The 24812-nt window shown below is 39.1% G+C and overlaps 1 protein-coding gene across 1 annotated transcript in view; it reads left to right on the forward strand.

The window, feature by feature from the left end:
- Positions 1–24812, forward strand: part of NELL2 (neural EGFL like 2) — a 150122-nt gene that overhangs the window by 77380 nt on the left and 47930 nt on the right. The window contains exon 13 of the mRNA XM_086472416.1: positions 5971–6096. Within this exon, the coding sequence (XP_086328542.1) occupies positions 5971–6096 (126 nt within the window). The remainder of the gene's footprint in view (positions 1–5970; positions 6097–24812) is intronic.

Below are 24812 nucleotides of genomic sequence, written 5' to 3' on the forward strand. Positions count from 1 at the left end.
AATCAATAGACACAAGTAGCTGCCCATTTCCTCTTACCCTCCCTATGCATTGCTACAGTGAGTTGTTAGTGGCCCGAGTTCTTTGCTGGGAGCAGCATGGTGGGGAGTTGAAAGGTTATTTTAATTTTTTCCTTGGTCTTCGTGTATGCTTGAAGTTATTTTTGTATGTTTTAACTTAATACATGGGGTATGTTCTTGTAATTGGTTCATGAGGTTAGTTACACTGTGATTCCTTAGGTTTTAGTGCTTTTCTCTTTTCGGGGAGGAGACACACACAACTACAGAAAGGTAGGCAAAAATAAAAATAATAAAAAAGCCCAACAACAACAACAAAAATGGTTTCAGAGGTATATGTGTGACCACTTGGTAGTTTTGCTGTTGGAGCTAGGCCTTTTACTGCCTGATGGTAACACCGAAGGCACAGGGCTGTATATATAAGGAGAATAAAAAGTCAAAGATTATCTGTAGAGGGTATGAGTGATGACAGCTATGGTGGTGCCGTCAGCTGGAATAAATAATATGGAAGATTGTGAGAAAATACACAGTTTTGCTTGAAGTTGATGTTAACATCCTTTGTGGAATATGTCAGTTGGAAAAACTGCTGCGCTGGATTTGATAGAGCAAAGCAAAGCAAAAGTGCATTGATCAGTTTGTGACTGACTGGAGTAACAGTAGTTAAACCATAGCCTTGCCTGGTGCTGAAGAGCCTAGAAATGGCAGTGGGAGGAGGAGGAGCAAGGGCTGTGCTAGCGCCCCAAGATATTTTGTCCTCTTAGACAGTGAGTGAGAAAGGGTATATGCAAGAAGAGACACATAGGAGGATAGTGTTTTGGAAACCAAAGCATGCGAGATACTGAAACCAGGTTGTGACTGAAAGTGAAGGGAGCCTGGAGAGAATAGGAGCTCAGAAATATGGTTGGGGAAGTGGGAGAGACTCAACTAAGAACAATTTTATTGGAGCAGTGGACTGGGAAGTTTCAATGTACTACATACTTGAGCAATTGTGAAGGAAGAGTTTGAGGATGAGTTAGTGTGTTTGGTGGGGAAAGGAAGAAACACAATGATTTCACAGATGCGTAAGCTGGTGGGAGCTTGCTTCAAAGTTATCAAAGTTATGATCTAGCCTTTTTCTTTTAAGGAGGAGGAGCTGGTGAGGGGACGGGTTGAAGACAGGAGGAGAAGCAAGGTGAGCAAGATCTAGAGACAGGACCAAACTTACTCGGGTAGAAAGTGGGTGAGGGAGGAAGACAGCGAAGAAACTTGATGTGAGAGATAGAAGGTGAGAAAAGAAGGGCTATTATCAGTGGAGGGAAGGCAAAGAGAAAGAAAAAGGGATCGTTTGTGACCCTGTCGAGGATGCAGGACAGGTTTACCTTTTTCGATGGTGTTGGTTGCTGTGGTCGGTCACTGTTCATTCTCCTTCATGGTCTGCCAATAGGTGAGTAACATCTGCTGGTCTTGTGATGCCCTTTTTCTAGGTCAGGGACCAGATAAGAAAGTCTCTACCTTTCCCAGCTTGTCTGTTTCTGTATGAGTCAGGTCAGTAGTGATAAAAACAAGGGCCTGAAGTCCCTTTATGGTGACTGTTGTTACTGGCATCCATCCTTGGGATTCTCAGCAGAGAGGACCAAGATTCACAGGAATGATGGGTAAATGATGCCCTTGCTCTTAGCAGTGGACCCCTCAGGTCAGGACAGAGGTTTGCTGATAAAGTCATGTGGGAGAGGTGGAAAAGCATTACCCTTTTCAGCAGGGGAATGTGGGGCTTCGTATTTATGGGCTGTGAAGACAGAATGTTTCATTAACACAAAAACCCCATTGTTTTGTGTTTGTTTTGCTTTTAAATCGTACGTCTAATCTACTCTGCTCTTGTGTTCAGGGTAATTTTTGATGCACTTATGAAATAAACTTGTACAAAGCTTTCTATGCTCCTGTTTGCTCTTTACATTTTGCAACATTATTTGTTGCAAAAATCCTGCAAGAGCATCTCCCTGTCCACCACATGCCTCTGTAAGCATGACCAGGCTGATCACTGATGCTAGATACCATTGAGTTTTAAAGGAAATAGCTGGAGGACGGACACTATTCATAAAGGATCCTCGGTTCTGGAAATAGTTTCCTGTCTTTACAGCACAGATTTACCGACTCAGTACCAGACTCATTTGTTCTGGCAGGCTTTTGTGGTGGATAAAGGCGATGATGGATAGTGAGGCCTAAGGAGAGGCTTTGTTTGTTAGAGTGAGTCTTTGGTCAACAATGATTTATAGATTGCAGGTCAAGTTCTCTTCTTATTAATGGTACTGTAAAACATAACTGGGAATTTAACTCTGGGGAAGCAAACTCATTAGGGTGCAGGAGGAAGGGATACAGGGAAACTTTTCCTGGGTTATATATTTTGCATACATTTTGTTTGAGTGCTTGGGGGGGTAAAGAAAGCGCTTTTTTTTTTGGTTTTGATGTTTTTGCAAGTATAAATAAATCATTGAAGTGCAGATTCCAAACATTTTTGCACTAACCAATTTTCCCAGAGATGCCTCTTTTATCTGTTCCGCTGGGAATAGAGCAGGTTGATGATCTCCATGACTACATTGTTGTCAGTACATCACAGCTGGTGGCACATCACAGACTCCAAGCACACCAGTCTTTATTGTTGAATGTGTAGAGCCATTGGAGTGGTGCATTCATCCTATTGAACTGACTTCAGCATCTTACTGGCTAAACAGTAAGACATTAATGTGCATTAATATGCTAACTAGGTTTTTTGGCAGGGGAAAATTAAGATAAATGTTGTAGGCTTTCTTAGATATTGAAATGCATCAGGTTTTCTGTTGTACTTGGTGTGTTTGTATCTGAAGGTGAATAAAAGGCTACACCAGTGTTTCAACCAGTAAGTGGGATGAAAGGGCTTTTATTTTGTTAGCTTTGAAAGAGAACAGATGTTGAGTCTTTCCCTGCCCCAGTTCAGTCTTCCTTGATCTGTAATACCTTAATGCAATGTATATGAAGCTTGCATATGGAGTGCTAAAGGGGGAATGGAATCGCATGTTTTTAGTGTGGTCAGTCTCTGTTGACTACCTGTCATTTGACTGTTTCTTTACCCTTTTTGTATTAATTTTAATCTTTTCTGTCTAGTGGCAATGTAATTTAGTGCTAAAGTTGCAAACTGTTTGTAAAAGCAGCTTCATATCAGCTCTGTAGAGCAATGGAGTTCTGACACTTGATTAGGGTCTTTAGGTGCCAATGTAATATAATAATGTGATAGTAGCAATAATAATCACTTTATTTCCTTTGCATTCTGTTTTCTAGAGAGCTGGGTGGGAAAAAGTTTTGTTTTCCAATGGGCATTTAAAAAAATGTGGACAAGATCTTTGCAAATCAGTTTGGAAAAAAAAAATAAAATCAGATTTATTCAAATGAAACACTTCAAAGTTAACCTGATCAGTTGTGCGGTTTTTTTTTTTTGGTAACAACTGAAGAAGAAAGGTTCTGAAATAAAGGCAATTACAAATAAAAAATTTTGCAAAACCTCAATATGTGATGTTGGCAAAGTGAAAGCTTTTATTTAGAACACTTCTAAATTAGGAGGTTTGAATCAAAGTAGCTCTGGCTTTAAGTTTTTCACTGAAAAATGAAAACCAGTAGTGTTTTGGGTCTCCTGTGGCTATTTACCTGCCAAAGCAATCATTAATACAGTTTTCAGAAAGTTCTATTTAATGCTTTTGAGGCTTTGGATCTTTAAGTAGAGTTTTCTGAGGGTGCCAAAGCCAGCTCCTACGCAGTCTGTTGACGCCAAGAACATAAGGCGTCTCGTTACTCGACGACTGATGTTGTTACTTAAATACAAATCAACACCATTAATTTAATACAGAGTTGTGAACTGGAATTATGAAAGACACAAGTTACTTCATTTGTGGTAGTAGCTGAGGCATATGTTGTAACTGCTGGCTGGTTTTGTGAACCGCATGTTTGTGTTTCTGCAGAACATCTGTATGTCAGGAGATCTGTGACATTTTCCACTTTCTATGCAAAACCAGCTGCCTCTGTGGTAGTCTTGTTATAGCTTCACTTTTCTTTTTTTTGCTATCTTAGATGACTCACAAAATGTGTTCTGAACCTTAGTATGCTCACTGTGCTCACTGTAAATGCACATTTATTTGTGTATGTGTGTATGTACATGAAAACTACAAAATCAGCTTTTCCAAACCAACACGCTAATAGAGCTATGAATCTTCCATTCCTGCAGAGCTTACAGGGAAAGGAAGGGAAAGAAACTAGCTGAGGTATATTGGCCGTGGAAGTCTTAGGAATTGAATTTGTGCAAAGCAGTCTGGGCTGACCACCTTGAGCATTCGCAGTGGACACCTTCATGGTTTGTAGCCGATTGCCCCCAGCTTCTCCAGCAGTATCTAGCAGAACAGTTACACTGGGCAGGGAAACTGGGGAAAATAGAAATTTTTTTCAAAGCAGAATCAAATCAGGAAATGACTAGAGAATTCCTAATATTCAGTGTGTTGCGTTGTTTTATACTGGAAGGCAAATTTTCTTCTGGGAATGTAAGGAGGGAAAAAACCAGCAGGCAATGAGTGCTGTTGGTAAGTAGCTATTGATTTAAAGACGCTGGGAAGAGAGGAAGAATTGGGAGATAAGCATACAACCTAAACAGGAGTAAAGTACAGGAGTTAACACTGTTGACGTTTAGCATCACAGCGTTAAGAAGTCAATCCTGATTTGAGTATCCAGTCTATTGTTTTGAACTATCATCAGACTCTGGAACACAGCACTGCTTTCCATCTAGGGATTTTATTTTCAACTTTGGAAGCTGTAAACATCGTTGAAAACAGGAAGGAAATCAAAACTGAACAAAAAAAAATGAGTCAACAATTCACCCTTTTGATTTTTAAGATACTTTTTTGTAGCAAGGTTCAGCAGTGCTTTGCATGACAATATAACTATATGCACAGAGCATCTCAGTAATGCTGACTTTATCATTAGTATTACAGGAACAGTGTGCTACTAAGCACTTCCAAATTAATATAGCTTTTCTTCTTTGCAGCATAATAATAGTGTGCAGAAGTTTTTTTGCTATTTGCGGTGGTTTCTCGGTCTTACTATTCAGGTATAACCTGCTAGAAGAAATACATCTAATTTTGCAGCCCAAGGGAGTACCAAAACCAATCAGTTTTGAAGTCTGTGCCTACAGTGATTTATGTCTGGAGTTTGCTCTAGGACTTTATACTGCAAAGAGTATTCCACCCCAACAAGTATTTATCAGGTTGCATTTTTTTTTCTGTTGGAGCAGGTCTTTATATAAATCAGATTCTTTCAGGTTTCTTTCAGACATGGGGTGAGTATATGTACCTATATACATATATATGTAGGTGTGTATAGATATAGATACATGTATTTATATGTATTAAAATTACCGATGGGCTACTTTATAGTTGTAAGAGAAGCTTATAATAAGTTCCGGTGTCTTTTCAGATCTTACCGTGTTCCTTACAGTTTCTTCCCAAACAACAATACCTGTTAGATCAAAGGCATATAGTATGCATATAGGAGCGTGTTTGTATACCGATGACTGCAGTGACTATACAGGTACAGTGGTGGATGACATTGCAGTGCTGAGGCAGTTGGTCTGCTGTTTGGGACCCCAGTTTGTTTTTTTTTTTTATTCTTATTTAAATCATAGGAATAACATCATAGGCACTTCGAAAGGAAAGATGTAAGCCAATGTAATCTTCTTTCTAACTCTACTAACAGCTGTTCACAGAAGGCTCATGCTGCTTCTCTTATTTGAACACTTCAAGCAGTTTTTTTAAAGGAGAAAGCCAAAAAGCTTTCCAAAATGCGCTGCTGTTCAAGTAACTTTTCAATCTAATCCACGACTGATGGAAGCGAATAGTGGTGTATCGAGAGATTGCAAAGAACGCTGCTGAATTTGACTCATGTTCTTCTTTTCCTTATTCACAGATATTGATGAGTGTGCTGAAGGACGACACTACTGTCGTGAGAATACCGTGTGTGTAAATACACCAGGATCTTTTATGTGCATCTGCAAAACAGGATATATACGCATTGATGATTATTCATGTACAGGTAAGAGCTGTATATCATAGAATCATAGAACATTGTCGGTTGGAAGAGACCTTCAAGATCATTGAGTCCAACCTTTGTCCTAGCTCTATCAACACCACTAAACCATGTCCCTAAGTACAACATCTACCCATCTCTTAAACACCTCCAGGGATGGTGACTCCACCACCTCCCTGGGCAGGCTGTTCCAGTGCCTGACAACCTTTTCAATAAAGAAATTCTTCCTAAGGAAATACCAGGATGATGGATGGTCTTTAGGAGCACTGATATGATCCTTCTAAAGTTGGTCTTTGTTAGAGTCACACAATGTCTACATGAGATGTTAAACAGAATAAACACCAAAATAATTACAAGGTTACGGTGCAGAAAAGCTAATGCCTGTTACAGATTATGTGTATGTTGTGTCATTTGTAAGGCAGTCTGAATTGTCTCAGAGGACTGCATGGTTTTGGGTGCTGATCAAAAAGGTGAAGGGAGGAGGCTGAAGGGAAAAATAAGAGAGCAGGAAAAATGCCATGGTTTACTTGGTTTCCATGTGGTGTACCAGTACAGCTTCACTTGGAGTGTAATGACTCTTCGGCAAACTTTTGATGGAGTTAAATTTGCTGTATATTAGAAGTGTCTGTTTCTTCATTTTGAATGCTGCTGCATCGGGGAGGTTCCCCAGCTGAATCCAGAGTTCAGAGGGCAGGAGCTCTGCCTGCCTTGAGCCACTGGACAACATGGTCAGTCTTATCTCTCTATCTTCCCTTTTTGGTCTACTGCCAGTGGATGCTCTAGATGAGGTGTTGGGTTCATACTAACTTTCTGTCTTCTAGTCTTCTTTTGTTGCAAGGTATTTTATGGTTATGGAATGAATTGAAACTGCACATTTAAAACAACCTTCCATATCAGAGCCTGGAAGGCTGTAAATGTTCCTGGGAGGAATGTGTTTTTTCCTACTAGACAGATAAAGCAAATATGATTCAAAGATGCTGCACTTTCTCTCAGTGAAGGAAAACGTGAGTGAACAAAATAGTACCAGTATTTTGTGTTCACACACATGATGTGTGTGATAATGAATGATATCTGGGACTTTAAAAGGAAAAATATTTTCCAAAACCAAAGTAGTACCACTATTAGCCCTTTTTATAAAAGGATATATTTGTTCAGTAAAACTTTCTTGGAGTTCATATTATTTAACAGTAAAGCTGGCTGTAAACAGATGAGAGTATAGAGTGTGGAGACAACACTGTGAAGTTAATTCTTAAATTTATTTAGTTCTGTCTGTTATGTTTTGGCATTTTTGAGCATCAATGATATGTCTTAGTACAGAAACAGCTTCTTCATAAATTGGCATAATTCGCTTGCCCAAACATGCACAGCATTCAGGGACATGTATTTGAAACCATATACGTGTAGTTTTTGTGCATACTGTCTTGCCTGTACTTGACATTCCTCTCGCATACCCTGGCAAGCACTATTTTACTGGAGTAACCCCAGTTCTGGAAGGACCAAGTTACAGGCTGCTTGCAGCAGGTCCTTTCTGAAGCAACCAGTGTGTTTCTGATCACTCTTTCACGTTTCCCACACTCTCAGCTGAGTAAAGCAGTTGTTTCACTACCTACCGAGTGTGAATGTTTGGATTATTTTAGGACTGACTTTATCTAAATCACTGTGATATTTTCTGCTTTGCTTCCCTTAACTTTCTGTTCTGACTGAACTCTGCAAATGGTAAATAATTGCAAACAGCATCACAGGGGCATTTGGTGCCTATAAATATAATAAAGGTATTTCTCGGTACTTTTCACATTGCATTCCTCGTATTTCCTGAAACATACTGTTGTGAAATTCAGTGTAGTTCAAGAGCTCTGGACAGGCAAACTGGTGTAAAACTTGCTGGAAATCCATTACAGATCTCACATTCCAACCTGAGTTTGGTTCCACATTTGTAAATAATAGCTTCCTGTGAAATCAGCCCGATGAGTGACAAAATGATTGATATCTTTTCCACCTTTCCCTTGATCAAGCTGGGAAAAGTTAATGCAAAAGGAAGTGAAGTAAATGGGAGAGTTTTGTAAGATTTCAATCTTCAGACTCACTAGGCCAGATGAACTGTAAGTCATTCAGTGATTTTCTGTATGTCTGAGCAATGCCACTCATCATTTGGGACCTGGAGTTAAATTATAGTGAATTTTGGATACTGAGAGGCAACCACGAGGATGCAGTGCTCGTTGGGTGGTAGAAATTCCATGAATGGCAACCTAGCATCATTAAGTGTATGTGTCACGAAATAATGGCATTTTTTTTCTGGTTCCACACTAGTGTGAGCACCTCCAGTGGAGGCACTGGTCACTTACTGAAGTATGTAGACTTATGAGACTCTTGCATGATGTTTCCACCAAACAACTAGTGAGTGGAATGGTAATTATGTTTTAAAAATTGAAGGAAACACAGGATACATTCAAAGTCATGTGCTTTGAGCAGTAAATGGCGTTTTGTGCATGTTTTAGTCTATATGAGTGACACTGGGAACATTTACATTATAGCAGTGTATTAAAGCAGGTGGCAGATGTATGTATTTGTACATGAGACTGATACAGGTTTTTCACCCCCCAGCATATTCTTTGCTCTTTGCTGGTTTTGCTATCTATTAAAGCTCCTGATTTCAGAGACTTTCATGTGCACCCATTCACCCAGATATAAATCTAAGAGGTTAAATCAACACAGGTAGGGAGGATATGTTGCTGTGGCTTTAACATGGAGTCTATGGAAGTTTTAAACTACTAGATTGCTCAGCATTGTCTCCCCTGAAGAAACGTGCTCTGTTCTGAGAACCAGCAAAAACTTGATGTAGTAGAAACGCTGACCATGTTTATAGGACATTGCTGAAAGATGTGTATGTTAATAAATCAGTGCAAAATAACAGTTGGAAGTAGTTTACAGTGCCAATGACAGTACTTTACTGTCCTGCAGAGAGACCAACAGGTTAAGTCTAGGCTGTCATGCTTCGGTATAGCCAACTTTTCATAAGCACGATTTTCTCTTACAGCATACTGCAGTGTTTTAAAGCAAGTAGTTTACAAGAAAAACTTATTATGTTTCCCTTTATTGTCTTTGTTTGTTTGTTTTTAATTTAAGTGGAGCCTTAATGACATTCAGTTAAACAAATGATATCTAGGACTTGAGAAGGAAAAGTGTTTTCCAAACACATTTTGTTTAGAGAATCAAGGCATTAAAGTGTATTACGGATCTCAACCCATTTCAGCCAACCTTGCATTTGCTCTATTTGAGTCCATCAATTTAATCTGCCTTTTATGATTGTAGAAAGCAGCAGGTAGAAATCTTTGCACTTTGAGAATCGAGATACCAACTTGTCCATGCCCAGCACACCTCACTGTGCATCAAGAGCTCGCAGCCCATTCACTGCAGCTGGGAATTATTTTGGTTAAGCTCAATTTTCTTGTCATGATGGTGCTTGTTCTTAAAGTTAAGGGCATAAACCAAACCTTTTTATCTGTCAGAAAAGCAGGACAAGTAAGGAGAAAAGCAATCATGATAGACCAAAGAGAAAGAGCTCTGCAAATTAAGGAGATATTTTTGAAAGGTTTTGTGAGGAGTACCCTGTTTAACTTGGCATATCTGTGAAAGTAAGGCTCTGAACTGTCCTTAACAGAATTTTCTGGGTTTTCCATATTTCTTTTTTGTTCTAATAATCAGATTTATTGTAGAAGCTGCACGGATTAGTTGATGTATTCCATAGTCCGTACAAAAACCTGGGTTTTGCATCTGGCAAAAATGAAAAGAGGGAAAGATGTCTGTAAAAGAAACAGTATTTTAAAACCAATTCAAACACTGATGTGCAAAATATGTTTACATTCATTGGATAGTCTCTGGTTTATGTAATTTATACAAAAAGTGGATATGTTACTAAGCAGGAAGAAAATGTTCTGTAGCTTGGCATTAATATGTCATTGTTTGCACACGAGAGCTGAAGCACAGAAAGATGTTGAAAAATTATACCTGAACCTTGATTAGGCTGGTTGTGATGTGAGTAATGTCCACACACCTTGCTGGCAGACTAGCGTAAAATGCCTTATTGTTCCATTCTATGCACACATGTATAATTTAGCAGTCATTGATCAAAATAGAGAAGAGACATAAAATCAGTGACATTGAAGTGGTTTTCTCCTGTATGAGACATTTGAAAAGAAATCTGTGCTATCTATCTGTGTCAGAGTCCTGGGCACAAAAGACTGATTTAGATAGCATATAGCTGTTTCCAGAACAGCTCCAGTCTCTTTCTTCCTGGCATGTTTATTGCAAATTTTACAATAGATCTGAATTACATTTTGATTTTCACAACAAAGAATGTAATGAAGACATCAATTTCAGATTTTGTTATTTGTATTCATCTTGGAAGCAAGATTCACAGGGTTAGATTGAGTTAGTCACAACCGTATTTACATGGAAGTCTGTTCGTGACTGATTTTGTGTTCAGAAATCAATTATAGCTATGAGAAGGGGAGACGAGTCCTAAGCTGCACCCGTATGCCAAATGGGTGCACAAACTGCAAATTAACGGTGTAAAACTATGTCCTGGGCTACCATGCTTTCCCTACATTGGTATCGCCTCATTCACCTTCCACTTTGCTTCACAGAACCTGAAATGTGATGGTGTTGTACTGGGGGAGGAAGGCAGAAAATGGCATGAGCCTCTGGTGGGGTAGTTTCATATGTGTAGCAGTATGCTGGACCATCACTGTTATATACAATTAAATCTGGACACCATAGTATTTTTCTGGAGTAGTAACACTTACAGCTTAGGCTGCCTGGAATTACAAAAGTGCATGGCCTATTTCTTGGCTGGAAAAAGGAAAGCTTTCCTTCTAGACACAGGGATGCAGCCAGTATTACCTCCAGTTTTTCAGGCTGCTGTGGAATCTGCAGCTGGTAGCGTTGCTCCGAACAGCACAATACATGTCCTTTCCTACACCATTTTTTTTTTTTTTTTTTTTTTTTTAATGAGAAATGAGAGCTCTCTTTTTTACACTTGGCTCTAACAGTGAGGAGTTCTGACTAGCCTCAGTGGATGGTTAATCACATTTAGTCTGAACAGATGTCTTTAGTTTCCTGCCTTGGGACTACTCACCTGTCTAAGTAACCCATCAAAAATGGAACAGCAGAAAGAAGACCCTGTGAGATTTAGGGCATCCTTGCTAGACTGTATTAAGGCAGAGGAAGATGCATGCTGTGGCCTGGAGAAGCCATGGATTTTTTTCAGCCTCAGATGATTTTTAAGGCTCTTTTTTCTGTGCAATCTCATGGGCCACTTTCTCTTACTTTTTTTGCTTTCCAGTCAGCGTAAAAGGGGGAAGAGAGTCTGATGGAAGTGCTGGTGGTGTGCTCAGCCTTTCCTGTGGGAGGGAGTCCCTGAGGTGGTGTGGGGAAGGTAACACAGCTGATGTTAGCCTCCCAGAGAATTTCTCCCCATGGGCTGTTTCATAGTTCTCACTTAGTGGTACTGGAGAGGGAGGCGTTGGGGCTCTCCGTGAGTACCTTAGGACACTATCTTCAGTTGAGTCTCACTGTACCTGTGGTCTGGGTAAGATGACCAAATGTAAGATGGACATACGAAATATGGACTGTGTTAGTGTATAAACCAGACTCTTTGAATTAATGTTTGTATGTGCTGTCATCTATGGGGTTTAGTAAATTACATGTTTCTTTTTTGTTCGGTTGGTTGGTTTTTTTGAGAAGTGAGTCATCTACCACTTTGTACCCTGACAGCAGTGGGGTTTTGCAATTGTGCTGTACTTTGGTAGGAAATACATGTGAATTCTTAACTGATCAATTATTAAAAGCATATCAGACATGTTGCAAATTGTGGCCTACTTCTTCCAAGCATGGTCCGGCCACGTGAGCAGCCACGTCCATCCCCACAGCAGTGCTGAGCAGCGTGGGACTGCTCCCGCCTGCGGAACTAGGTGCTCACATACATGTATTAAATGTGTGCAGACCTTGTAACTTTTTTTCATAACCATTTTGGTAAATCCATTCCAGACGATTTTGTTGTTCCTTTTCATTTTCTACGTCAGCTACATCATGCTGATTTTTTACTACTCCTTGCTTTTGGAAAGAAATAGCTTAGAAGCCAAAGGACATGGCAAAATAGGTGGAGATTCTAAGTCTGTGAAGCTGTTATTGTGCCTGGTAGCATCATGTTTGTACTTACGGGTTTGTTTTCTGACTTATAAAGAAAATTGTAAAGGATTTTTATATAATGTACCCTGACTGTGGAGGGAACATTTGCAGGGTTTGTTCTTCAGAGTCTAAATAGACTGAAGGGATGAAGTTTGTTCTTTAGACGTAAAAGGATTGAGTGGAATAGAAGAATGGCTTTGGGCTTTTTGACTTGGCTATGTGGAAGGCCTACTCAAAGCAATGAAAGATGTGTTGAACTCACTGAGCTTTAACTAGGTATATCCAGCTGGATGTTGTTAGGCCTCCCTCCCCCTCTGCCCCAACCTATCTAATTCTTTATGAGTCTCTGAGATTTTTTTTAACAACATTTTTCTGAAACAGTGTCAATGCATTCAGCAGCATGTGTTTTTTCTTCCACAATAGAGTCTCACAGTAAACTGAAGTCTAATAATTGTTTCCACATAAATTACCAAAAAGCATGGCAGTAGCAAGTTGAGTGACACCTGAAATTTTAATTCTTTGGAATACTGGCAGCTCTGTGTATTTTTCAAATCAAATTAAATCACAAATCTGTTGCAAATTGGAAGGAATTCCAAGACCAACATTAAAATAATTAAGGGTCTGGGGAGATTGACTTGACATATGGGAAAGATTTAAGGAGAAAATTACACATTTAGCTCCATAATGATGATGAATGTGCAAAAAGTAAGAATTATGGTAGCAATAATACTACTTAATAATTACTTGGGGGGGGGGGGGGGGGCGGTGTGTTCAATAGTAAAGGGGAAAATGTAGGGGAATGGCCTGCATCACAGTAGATCAGTGGCCAGTGCTTTTTGACATTAGTTTTTCACATCTGACCCGTATTCTTTGCTCTTTAATGATACTGTGGGAGGACTGAAACAAATTCATCTTGACATAATGAATAGAAAACAGATTGTCACATTTAGTGCGTTCAGTGCTCGTGCATATGATACTCTCTCACCTATCTTTGTGGGTTTTTTCCCATACAGCCATTAATGTTTTCTCACTTCAGTTTTCTGACAGGCCACATCATTGTGATTTATTTTACATTTGCTTTGCCCATAGCAATCAAACTTGTGTCCTTCATAAGCCCTCCTGTTTGGTTCTATTCTTGTAGATAGCTGTTCCTGATAAAAAACCTGCACATCTGCTTGGATTTCAGCTAATCCCATGGGGGGATCTCCCCACTTAAGAAAGATACGTGTTGGTTTGGTGTTTTGCTAAGCATTGATAGATAGTGGAGTTTTTAAGTGTGTGTGTGTGTGTGTGTGTGTGTGTATGTACGAAGAAGGATTTTAAAGAAACGTCTCTGAAATATTTCTGTCTCAATGCTGGCGCTGGGTCAGGAGATGACAGGCTAATTATGTCTTCCAGAGAGTGGGAGACTTTTCTTTTAGAATTGCCAAACTTCCTCCATTGCTTTTGAACGTGAAGTCTTAAAAGTATAGTTATAGTCCTCAGTAGAAATTGAAGTTACAATTAGAGGCTTCTTTCTCTTGTCTCCCCATCTTTGGAAGTCTCAGTATTAGTGGTGTACTTGTGATAAAAAAATCTGCTTTACATGTGTCAGTGCCTAGTTTTCACTGTCCTATCAGCCAGGAAATAAACTCACATCTGGGTTCTTTTGTTATAGTGTGTAGCCAAAGGTTGGGTCTTGCCTCCTTTTCCTTCATTAATGCTTTCTTCACAATGTAAGCCTTGTGAGGATGCTTATGAGGAAACAGAGGCAGCACCTTTGCAATGCTAATGCAGCCCATCATTGTCCCCCGAGCACAGATGCCCCCACTATGAGAACCACCAGTCTGGTATCTGGATGGACTTGAAATGTCAGTAACAGGGACCTGTGATTTTGTTGAAATAACGCAGCTCATATACTGTTTATGAATTGGTTTGTCAGGGGTTTTGCCTAGTTGTTACCCTCTGCTTCTTGCAAGATCCGGCTATTTTTGAGGGGGGAATGCACTCCCTGTCACATGTTTTTTAGATTAACGTAGTACTCTGACACACTTTGGATGAATGATTCCTCTTGGTGTCTAGAAACTCAAGTTCATAAAAGTGCATCTGCCTGTGGGCTTCTATGCAGATTTCACTGGTTTATTTTTGATTTGTAAATCCATCAGTTGTTTGGGACATCAACAGCCTGAGAAATCTCCACTTTTTCCTATACTGTGCAGCAGAAGTGATGTTTAATGGCATGGATACTCGAGAAGAAGTTCTGTTGAATTGTTTGTGAGGATGCTGAAGATAAAATCCATCTTTAATTCCTAGGGCACAGGCCAGGTAAAATTCCAGACTTGCCATACACTCCTTTTAGCTATTCAGGAAAGGTGGCTTCTGACATGGGGCAGGAAATGGGATTGCACCAGTGTACGTTGGTGGGATTCCAGCTAGCTGTGAAGTGTGGGTATTTTACAATGTCATGGGTTGCTAGCTATTTTTGTTCCAACTGTACCTTTCAGTTCCCACAAATGAGTTCTAAGCACTGAAAAGGAATGCTTCTCCTTATTTAAAATGAAGAATAAAATGTAGCTTACATACAAGGAATGTGGGCTGTGTTTTAACACCTGCACTAGCCTTTTCTAAGAGTGGTATAGTTGCCTGGGTTTCCACAGAGGAAAGCTACTGTAAGACTGATGAAATCCAGACTTGAATGAAGTTATCCAGCTTCTGTGTTTAAAGCTGCATACTTGTCCTCAGTTAATTAACAGTATAAAATTGGCCTGCTTTTTCAGGCACACAAGAGCATCCACAAGTCATTCTGAAGATAGTAGGAGCTGATAGTGCTTAGTACATTGGTAAACGAGGCCATATTTTAGTAAGTGACTAAATATGGCCACAAGAACAACTTTCTTCAGCACTGCTGTATACCCTTTACCCTTCACTGCTGCAAAGAAGTTAAAAAAAAAGTCTGTGACCTCAGATTACTCATACGCTGTACCAGCTTTGTTACTTGGAAATACAGTAGTGAGACATGATGACAATAAAAAAGCTAATTTCTCCCTGTTTATTTCCCTTGACTTACTTTGATGAATTCAGCAACATTTCAAATTTTCCTCAAGTTCTGCAGCTTGTACAACAGCTGAGCTCGTTGACTGTGCTTAAATAAAGACAGAATAATTGTGCGGTATAGTGCGAGGTACAGAGTAATAAACAAGCATACTGACAGGGGCTTGTTGTAACATCGCTGGAGTGACATACTACGGCTTGAGTAAGGAACTGTTTTAGTCAGCAAACCACCAGGGAAAACATACAGTTCTAGTTTTATAGTGATGTTGGCAAGATGAACCATCTGTCTTTTTCATCTCTGATTTTGATGATCACACCACACCCCCCCACCCCCCCACCCCCCCCATTATATTGGAAGTAACGTGCATGCACGTGTTATCGCACAGTGTAATCCAAACTCCACTGAGGCAATGGTGTCCAGCTATACTGTCAGGGTTGATGTTAGAAATAAACAGTCTAGAAGTCAGCTTGTATGCACAGAGCATTTTTACTCAAAACCTATTTGATTCTGATTTCCATTACTCGGACCGGTTTCCATTCTGCTTTATAGTATGTCAGTCTACATGAAGCTCTCAGTCCTCTTTCAGGATAAATTCTCTCCAATATCGACTTTCTAGCTGTTAGATAATTCACAAAGCTAATAAAGGAATGATCATTCAGAGTAAGCTTGTTGCTATGCGACCACATTACTAAGATAGCAACACAAGTCACTTTTATATAAATCTGCTATATCTTACACAACGGAACTCATTTATGCTTTGTTTGGATTGAATTGGGTTATCGTTGACAACTTAGTTTGGAGGCTGTTACAACTTGGAACGAGACTTTTTTTTTACTTCCTAGAGGATACTTTTTAAGTCCCATTTCCTCCTTGGTTACTGACCCAGTTCATAAAACTGTTCATCTGACTATGCAATTATAGCAGGATTGATTTCTCAGCTGATCAAAATCCAACACATTTTTAAAGGGTGCTTGGTAGAATATGATTTGAGTAGTTAAACAGAAAATGTATTCCCTTGACAAAGACATGAATGTATGATCTTTAGTGTTGGATGCTTAATTCTTTTACAGAAATTGCTCTTTTACCAAATATATGTATACTTGGTATGTGTGTTTGTGTGTATCTACATATCTATATCTGTATCTATCAATGCATTATAGATCTGGATTTCCTATTGGCCTCAGGAATAGAGGATGTTAAAAGATATTATGTCAAAAGCAAGTCTAACTATTTTGCATTTCTGCAGTTTCTGTATACTGTTTAAAATCTGTCTTTCTGCAGAAGCAGACATCAGAATTGATTATTTTGTTTTGCATTCTTAGTGTGATGAGGAATTTTCAATATATAAAAAGAGGGACAGGTTGAGCATATAGTCTGAAACAGTAACTCAGAAAAGAGTGATATCTTTCATGTAAAAATTCTGTCTGAAATTACAATGTTTTTGAACATTGCTAAATATTGATCTTAGAGTATTACAACATCCAGTGGACCTCCTATTTCTCAGTGTTCTGAACCCCTCTGCAGCTTTCAAACACCCAGCATCCCTTGACAGCTTCTACAATGCAGTTATGTGCTGTGTCAGTACAATATAATTGGAAATTAGAGATGTAGCGGTATAGCAAAATTAGCAGAGTATATTGTAAAAATAGGCAGTCGGACAAACCATATAAATTATTCATTTCCATAGCTAATTACATGGACTCTCCATGTTAGAGTTTTACTGAAGTTGACACGGGGTAGAATTCAGTTTGCAATTAAGACACCCAATGTAGATGTCTTCATCTAAGCTCCCATTGTAATCAACAGAGGTCAAAGATTCAGCTGGACCCAACTCAGTTCTCTATTTACAGGTTCCAGGCAGTCATCATCAAGGGATTAGCAGATCCGATATAAGACCTACCTTGTAGGTCTTGTGCTTTTAGAGTTCTGCTGGGTGTGAGCAGAGTAGGTGACCTCTTTCCGTGGGTTTGAGCCCCTTATCTGTGGGCAACTCAATCCCGTGATAGGTATCTATTTTACATTTAGTCAGTTCTGTAGGTTACACCCACTGAAATGGGAACTTAGATGTTTATAGCAAGATCTGGTTGCCCAGTTAGAGGTCTAGCGCCTTTTTAGATGCCCTTGTGTGTGGTGCTTGCTCTCCAACTGCTGTTACAGTCTTCCTGCAGAGCCTCTTATTACAACCTTTGCTGACATCTTAGATGTCTGTGAAGTGCCAGGCAAGATGTGACTTGTTAGCTAGGCATACGTTTATGCAGTGGCATCCTGCCTGGTAACACACACGTAGGCACCTGAATTTAGATGCCTTCACCTGGAGCTGAATTGCACCCAGAATTAACAGCAACCAGACAGCTGCAGTTTTTCTTTAGAAGAGTTTAAGTACAAGAGCCTGAAGAGTACATGGGTTATTGTCTGGTTGAAACTTCATCTGTTCATCCCAGTACTGGATGTGGGATGTGTAGTTGTGCACTGTGGGAATTAGGATGACAGTAGCAAGAGGATGACTGGTATTAATTAACGACAATGTGACATTCTTTTACAGCTGGGCCTCCCCTGGCCCATCCTTCTGTGGATGACCATAGACTGTGAAAGATAGACTGCAAGGATCAGGAAAACACAGTAGGTAGCCTTGAGGACAGTTTCTTTGAAGTTGTAAGGATCTTTCTGGCTCAGGAGATGGAAATCTGCTGCTGTCTCATTGAGCGAGCCAGAAGTGAAGGAAGTTGGATAGCTCACATCTATCATGTCTGAGCCAGCTGGTGATTGCCTCATGCTGGGAGAGCGCAGCCTGTTCTCCAAGGGACTCCAGCCAAGGTCAGTGAGAGACTGGAGCTACTGTATAAAGCAAGACAGTTTTTAAAAAAGGCACAGGGGAGTTATTTAAGGTTATGTGGTCATGCTGTATTGAAATCAGCAATTTTGTACACATTCACAGTAAAATCAAAGTGACTATAGCCATGATACAAATTAGCCAGGCTTTGAGAGTAGTAGATACAGCTGACAGTATATGGTTATAGTGTCTGTCAGTCTGCTGGCATTCTACTGTTGAAAAACATTTACAATCTTAGGATAACACAGTTGTAAGAAAAGGCATAAGGTAAGAAAGATAACTGCCTTCAAGACATTTAAGAGGAGACATAACATCTTTTAATTTTGTCCAGGGCTTCAGAAGCTTTTTCTTTAAATATTATAGCTGCAAGTTTTTTCTTTGAATGAATATGGAAGTTTCCTGTTTGGACAGATAGAAATCTGTGAATTATTTCTGTTCAGACAAGCTGTGAGCATGGATACTTTTAATTCTTTATGATTTGATTCCCATTGCATGTTACATGGCGTGTCTGTTAATCATTGACTCCTGAACCAACTTTGTTTTTCAGGAAATGTTTATAAGAGATTAGCACTCTTTAAGGAAGCAGTCTGCATTTAGCATAAATCATGTTTTATACTGTCAGTCATTGTAATTTAGTATTTGTCATCTTCTTTGACAAATCATTCCTAGGTTTGTCTCTGCGATAGATCTTTATCAATATTACTCCCTTTTGTCAGTCTTTTGGACTGATGATTTTTGACTTACAAAAACAGGCATACTTTGCTGCATCAAACTGCTTCTTCAAATTAGAAATTCATTTCTACAGCCAGAATAATTCAGAAGTAGCCTTTTGGGTTACAACCCTCTCTTCTAGCCATGCGCTTAATTAGTGGCCGTACTTCTGGTACAGACCCCTTGACCACAGCAGGAGTTGCACGCTTGCTAGTTCTTCTTTGCACACAGGATTATGCTGAAATCTACCCTGAAATGCATTGGTGCGCAGAGTAAACATACTGGGCTTATCCACTTCACTGACTCATCCGGTGTCCGTGTTCCTATGCGTAATCCCAAAGAAAGCTTATATTTTTAGTTCTGCATGTAACTTCTGATTCATACTGAAATGTGCTGATGATTCTGCAGACAGGCTGTGCCTAGTCCTGTGCAAATGCATAGTGTAGAAGCTAAACTCACTCTTTTTCTGCCCTTCTGTGTCTGTCTAAAACTAGTTTCAGTTCCAGAATTTGCTCTGTCTGTGTTTGCCAGTTCATCTAAATGAATAAAGAAGACAGAGTGATTGGCAGGACGTCTCTGCAGCAGTCAGAAAGAGTGGGCCAACAAGAAGGAATAAATACCACGTACTGAGAAAAAATGTTGGAGCTCATCCTTAGGGTTTTGTTCTGCTGATGCCCCAAGGAAGACTGGCCAAATCATTGTCATTGATTTGAAAAGTCACGATGATACAAAGGGAAGAAAGCATTGCTGTCTACGCTGTGCTCCTGTACAACGGAATCCTAAGGTTCTTGGGCGAAATTTCCCTTTTGCTAGTGAAGATACTTATTGTGAGGCAATGTTTCTGAAAGTACTGTGTCTATAAAGATGCTTGATCTTTTTCCTGAGGACATTCTCAATGTACAGAAGTGTTCTGTCTTTTTCATTTTTATTTTTTATTTAAGAGAACACTAGAGGTTTTGAGGCATCTTCAAGACTGAACTAGAAAACTGAAACCAGAAATTATTTCAGAAATGGTAATCAACTTTCTTGAAATCAGTCCGCTTTACAATTTATGTAGTCAGCTGTGCAAAAATTGAGGCCCTCCCCCTCAAATAACAAAAAAGTTTGAAAATCTTGATGTTTCTCTTGGGAACCAAGAATTCTGTCAACAAGCTTAGCAATAAAATAGGAGACTGCTCTACCTAGGAGTTCTTGTAGAAGTGTTTTTTTTTCTTTCTGATAAGCTTCCAAATCATCTTAAAAAGACTGTATCTGTTTCCTACTGTCATTATATGCTGCAATCTTTTCACATTCATCTTAAGTATCTTCTTAGGAGAAATGGTACAAGCAATTGTATCTATTTCACTATTTTAAAATTGAAAGATATTCCAGGGAAACACTTGCAGTCAGCTAGCTTGATTGCTCTAAATCAGAAGTCACTGTTGTCTTCTGTAGGTGTTCTTTAAAATTTTCAAGAGAAGACAATGAGAATTAAGTATCTTACTATTTTATCACTTATTTTTTTTTACCTCATGTTTTGCTTTAGGAATGAGTATTTTGTGAAAGTGTCAATGTACTTATTTCCGTTTTATTCCTTCATTTTATTTACCTGTTTCAGTGTGTTTCCCATCCAATATATTAAGAAAAGAATTGAGCATTTGATTTAAATGGGGAACAGAATTTCATTGTGACTACTTAATGTCTAATGAAAAATGATATTAGAGTCATAGACTGTTTAATCATGCAATAAAAGATGAATTTATACTATCCGAAATATCTGTCTCGGCAGATATTGGAACTAATTTGTAAATACTTCCTAAGTTAATGTCCAAGTCATATGGAAATGGAGATTTGGACTGAACTGACAAAGATAAGCAGCTCTGAGTCAGATAGACCAATCACCAGGGAAAATATATTGTCAGCAACAGTAATTACAGCAGGTAATTGTGTCATTTACCCTGTTACAGACCAGTAAATGTGATGAGTTTGGAACATACCAGCTGTCACACAGTGTTAACTTTGATGTTCAGGGTTTGGAAACCTGTAGTACAATCTCTTAATGATGGTGAATTTGAAAAAAAAAAGAGGATAAAGGTTTCACACTGTTCAAAGCAGGCATAAATAGCCATTTCTTTTCAAGATAAGAGGACTGTTTTCTGGAAAGGTGGGGGTCCATCAGCAGTAATCTGTTTTAATGTTTTCCTATGTTTTTAATAAGTTTGGGGTGTGAACATGCTTGGTAAGAATTTATTACCTTGCTCCTAGCTCTTCAGAAGGTGGAAATGGATGTAGAATTCAACTTAAATTCTGTCTACATCATTTTTATGTTTGTGGTTGTGGTAGCCTGAATGGATATTCCACTTTGCTTTGAATACCCTGTGTTTGTTTTCTTAGTACACTTCTGTGGAATGGGCGTCATCTTAGTTTGAAGTCCTCCAAAGTTGTTGCTTAAATCCTAACTTTTCCGAAGAGGAGACATGTAAAGGAAGTAGAGTTACAAAGGTGAAGTCATATTGGGGTGATAGTAGTATTAGGAAAATGGAATATCTGGTCAAGGTTTGCTTTTTTCATAACTCTGTGGTTTGATTCTAAATTAGCATTTTGAGTGTTTGAGACATGAACAATACTGAAGACTTAATGTCATCCATGGTTTTGCTTATTAGAGCAATTCATGGTGCTCTTAAATAGGAAATCAAATCGGATGGCAGATTTTTTCAGATATATAAAGTTTTCTAAGATGAACTTATGCAAATATTTAATTTATCGATATAAAATGCATGTAAGTATCCATATATGTAAGTACAGAAATAATTATTTGTAGGTTTGATTGGCACTAGCAGTTGAACTGTGGCAACAAAGCATGGTGCCTGGGAAACAAGTAAGTTAGCCAGTGTCAAGTTTCTTTCCATTGCAGGGGGAAAGCAAGATGAAAGCTAGTTTCATTTCATCTCCATTACTATGCTGCGCTGTTTTTTGTTAAAAGCAGTGCAGACAACTCTGCAGGTTATCTCTTGGCATCAAGGGCTATGTCTGAACTGCAGAAGCCAAGAGCACTTCCTGGCTTCCAAGGCTGGGTGTGCGTGTTAGTTCTTCTTTGACGCTATGCTACGGTGGGAACTGGCTGTATCATTCTCCCCAAAGTGCTTTCGTTTCCAGGGAAGGCAGCTTAGGTGCAGTGTTTGTGAAGGATACATTTGGTGCACCTCTATAAACTATCAGGGAGGATGTGCTCTAGGGAAAATCAGGAGCATCGCTAGAGATGGTATCAGTGCTGACTTAAGGGCAAAGCTTTACCATCACCGAAGTGTATCTTTCTCCCTGTCTTGAAGTAGAGAACCGTTTTCAAAATCAGGTGAGCAACTCTGAAGGAAGGCCTCCCCTCCCTGTAGACCTCAAGCACTACAGCTATCTTATTAAAAATACTACTGTCTTACTAGATATCCAGTGAGTCATCTGAGTGCCTGTGCCATAGTACTGCCAGGAAAATAAGAGGAACCATCTCATGCATTAAGAAATCTCCCTGCTGCATAAAAGCACAAAACCCCCATTTGTTTCCTAATATTTATGGTTAGGTATGTTGCTCCAGATTCCTGCAGACAAGAGCAGGATCAAAGCAACAGCAGGATTTCATCCACCACTGTGGTGCCTCTCATTTTCTTCACCTGACAAGCACTGTCCTTGATAATGGTGCTGTATGTTGTAACCGTGATTTTCTCTGGAGCCCCTGTAATGAGTTGGCCAACCCTGGTCATGATGCTATCCCAAAAAGAATAGAAGAGGGGCAGGAGCTGTCTCTAGAGAGCTTTGAGTATGTCTATATTTTATCAAACCAACTTTGGCCAGTACTTGATTGCTGAGACATTTTTCTCCTGTCCCATTGTATATCCATCCTTCTCTTAACTCTGTGCTGAAAAAGTGTTGTTCAGAGGTGGTTTTGTGGTTATGTAGATGGTCTGTGAGTTGTTATTCATGAAGTAAAGAACAGGCAGCAAGTTAGGAGCCTCAGCGGCAGTTGGAGAGCCACTTTCCTGCTCTTTATATAACAGAAATATGTGTAGGATGGAGGCCAAGTATCCAACGTGTATCTGTTGCTGGTGGCAGACTTTAATAACATGGAGCCATTTAGTAAGGAAACAGTAAATTAAAAGGGTTGGCATTAGGAGAAGTAGTAAAATAAATATTTTTCAGTTGGCTGAGGAAATTGGAGTAGCATATTTACATCTCTAGTCTGGCTATTCTACTAGCAATAAAGTAGGGAGCACTACGATAGATGGAGAATTTGCTATCATTGTCACTTTTGACAATATAATAATTTGTCATAAGTGCCTGGGAGGTTTTGTGTACAGTACAAGTTGGAATTTAAAAAGATTTACTCAGGAACAAATAATGCATCTGGCTAGATAAAAAAAAATAAAATAGTAAGATGAATTTATGGAGAAAGTCTACATGATGAAAAACCTTTTAAAAGATAGAAACTTGATTTTAAAATGTCAATGGTAAAAGAGACAAGATATTAAGAGATCAGTTTGAATTAAGACAAGAAAGAAATGGGTGACAAGGTCACAGACCTTATGTCTAGACTGAAATCTCTTAAGGTGGGATTTTAAAAATAATTTTGCATTTGCATTACAGTCCTGCCGTTGAAATCAGTGGGAGGTACAGATTTTCCTTTGGGGGAAACAGTTAGGCCTGTGCTAAGTGCTTTAGAAAATCCTCCCCTTAAACTTCTCTGTTCAGGAAGGAATATAGAAAATGGCAGACATGAAGGAAAGTGGAGATAAGTTAAAGCTTTTATAGCTTTAGCTGTTATACTAAATATTCTTCAGTGTATTTCCTCCTAACTGGTTGAAAAGTGTCAAAATTCACAGGATGTTACATGAAGCAACACTGTTTCATATTACAGTAGAAGCCTCCGTGAGATGTTTGTAAGTATTTTGCAAAAATACATCTTGTTCCATGAAATCGGAAATCGTAGTTACAATACACATTTTGAAGATGATGAAACTTAGGTGGGTTTAAGAAAGTTTAAATGGTTTGCTGAAGAGCTATGGAGGAAGATGGAGGGAGTAATGGTTAAGCCTGCCTTGAAATATGTGTTTTACCCATCAACTTATCTGTTATGGCTGAGACCAAGAATATCTTTGTCTTCCTTGAGTTCCAGGAGATCTTGGCACGGGCTTCTTGGTGTGCAGATACCAGAGGGAGGGTGGACTGGTCAGCTTTCAAGTCGTGTGTTAGGCTTTCGAAGTTGAGCCCTAAGGGAGAGTATACCCTGCTTAGAGCCATAAAATCCATTATTAGAGCTACAGAATTTGGAATTACTAGTGGACAATTCAAAGGGACTTACAGCTAAGAGTTAGATAGATGTTCCTTCAGTTGAGGAGGAAAACCCAGAACAGGAATAACCAAAAAATAAAGAAAAGAGATTTTTATGCAAAGAAAATAGTCTTAAAGTCAAAGTAAAAGGGTAGGGAAAAAAAGTATATGCCTTTTGTAGGCTTTGGTGTGTGAAATAGTTTTCTTTAGATGAAAGTCTGTTGTGAAATAAAAGGTAAAATTGAAAATCTTCTTCGAATAAGTTTTAAAAAAACCTAGTGTTTACTAGGATTAGAATGTCCCATATTTTTGGAAGTTATAGTTGCATGTAAATATGTGATATTTCTCTAGGGATTTTTGGTCCCAGGATCTTTCTTGTGTTCTCCACATTGGTAAAGAACAGCACACACATTAAAAGTTTTGATTATCCTAGAGAGAAAAGAAATTGATTGGAAATGGGAGGTGTTTTAGGGATGAATCTCATCATCACATTCAGTGTCAGGATTTGTCTTTTCATGAAACAAATTATACCAGTTCCAAAAGTCCAGCTCAGTCCATGCCTGTCTCTAGTCTTGTCAGAGGTACAGCCAGCTCAGAGTTTTCTCCAAAGCCCCCCCTAGCCTCACAGGCATATAAAAGTAGAGTGAATGCTTATTCCTTCTCTTGATC

Source organism: Leptosomus discolor, chromosome 1 (genome assembly GCF_034619465.1).
Source record: "Leptosomus discolor isolate bLepDis1 chromosome 1, bLepDis1.hap2, whole genome shotgun sequence".
Lineage (NCBI taxonomy): Eukaryota > Metazoa > Chordata > Aves > Leptosomiformes > Leptosomidae > Leptosomus > Leptosomus discolor.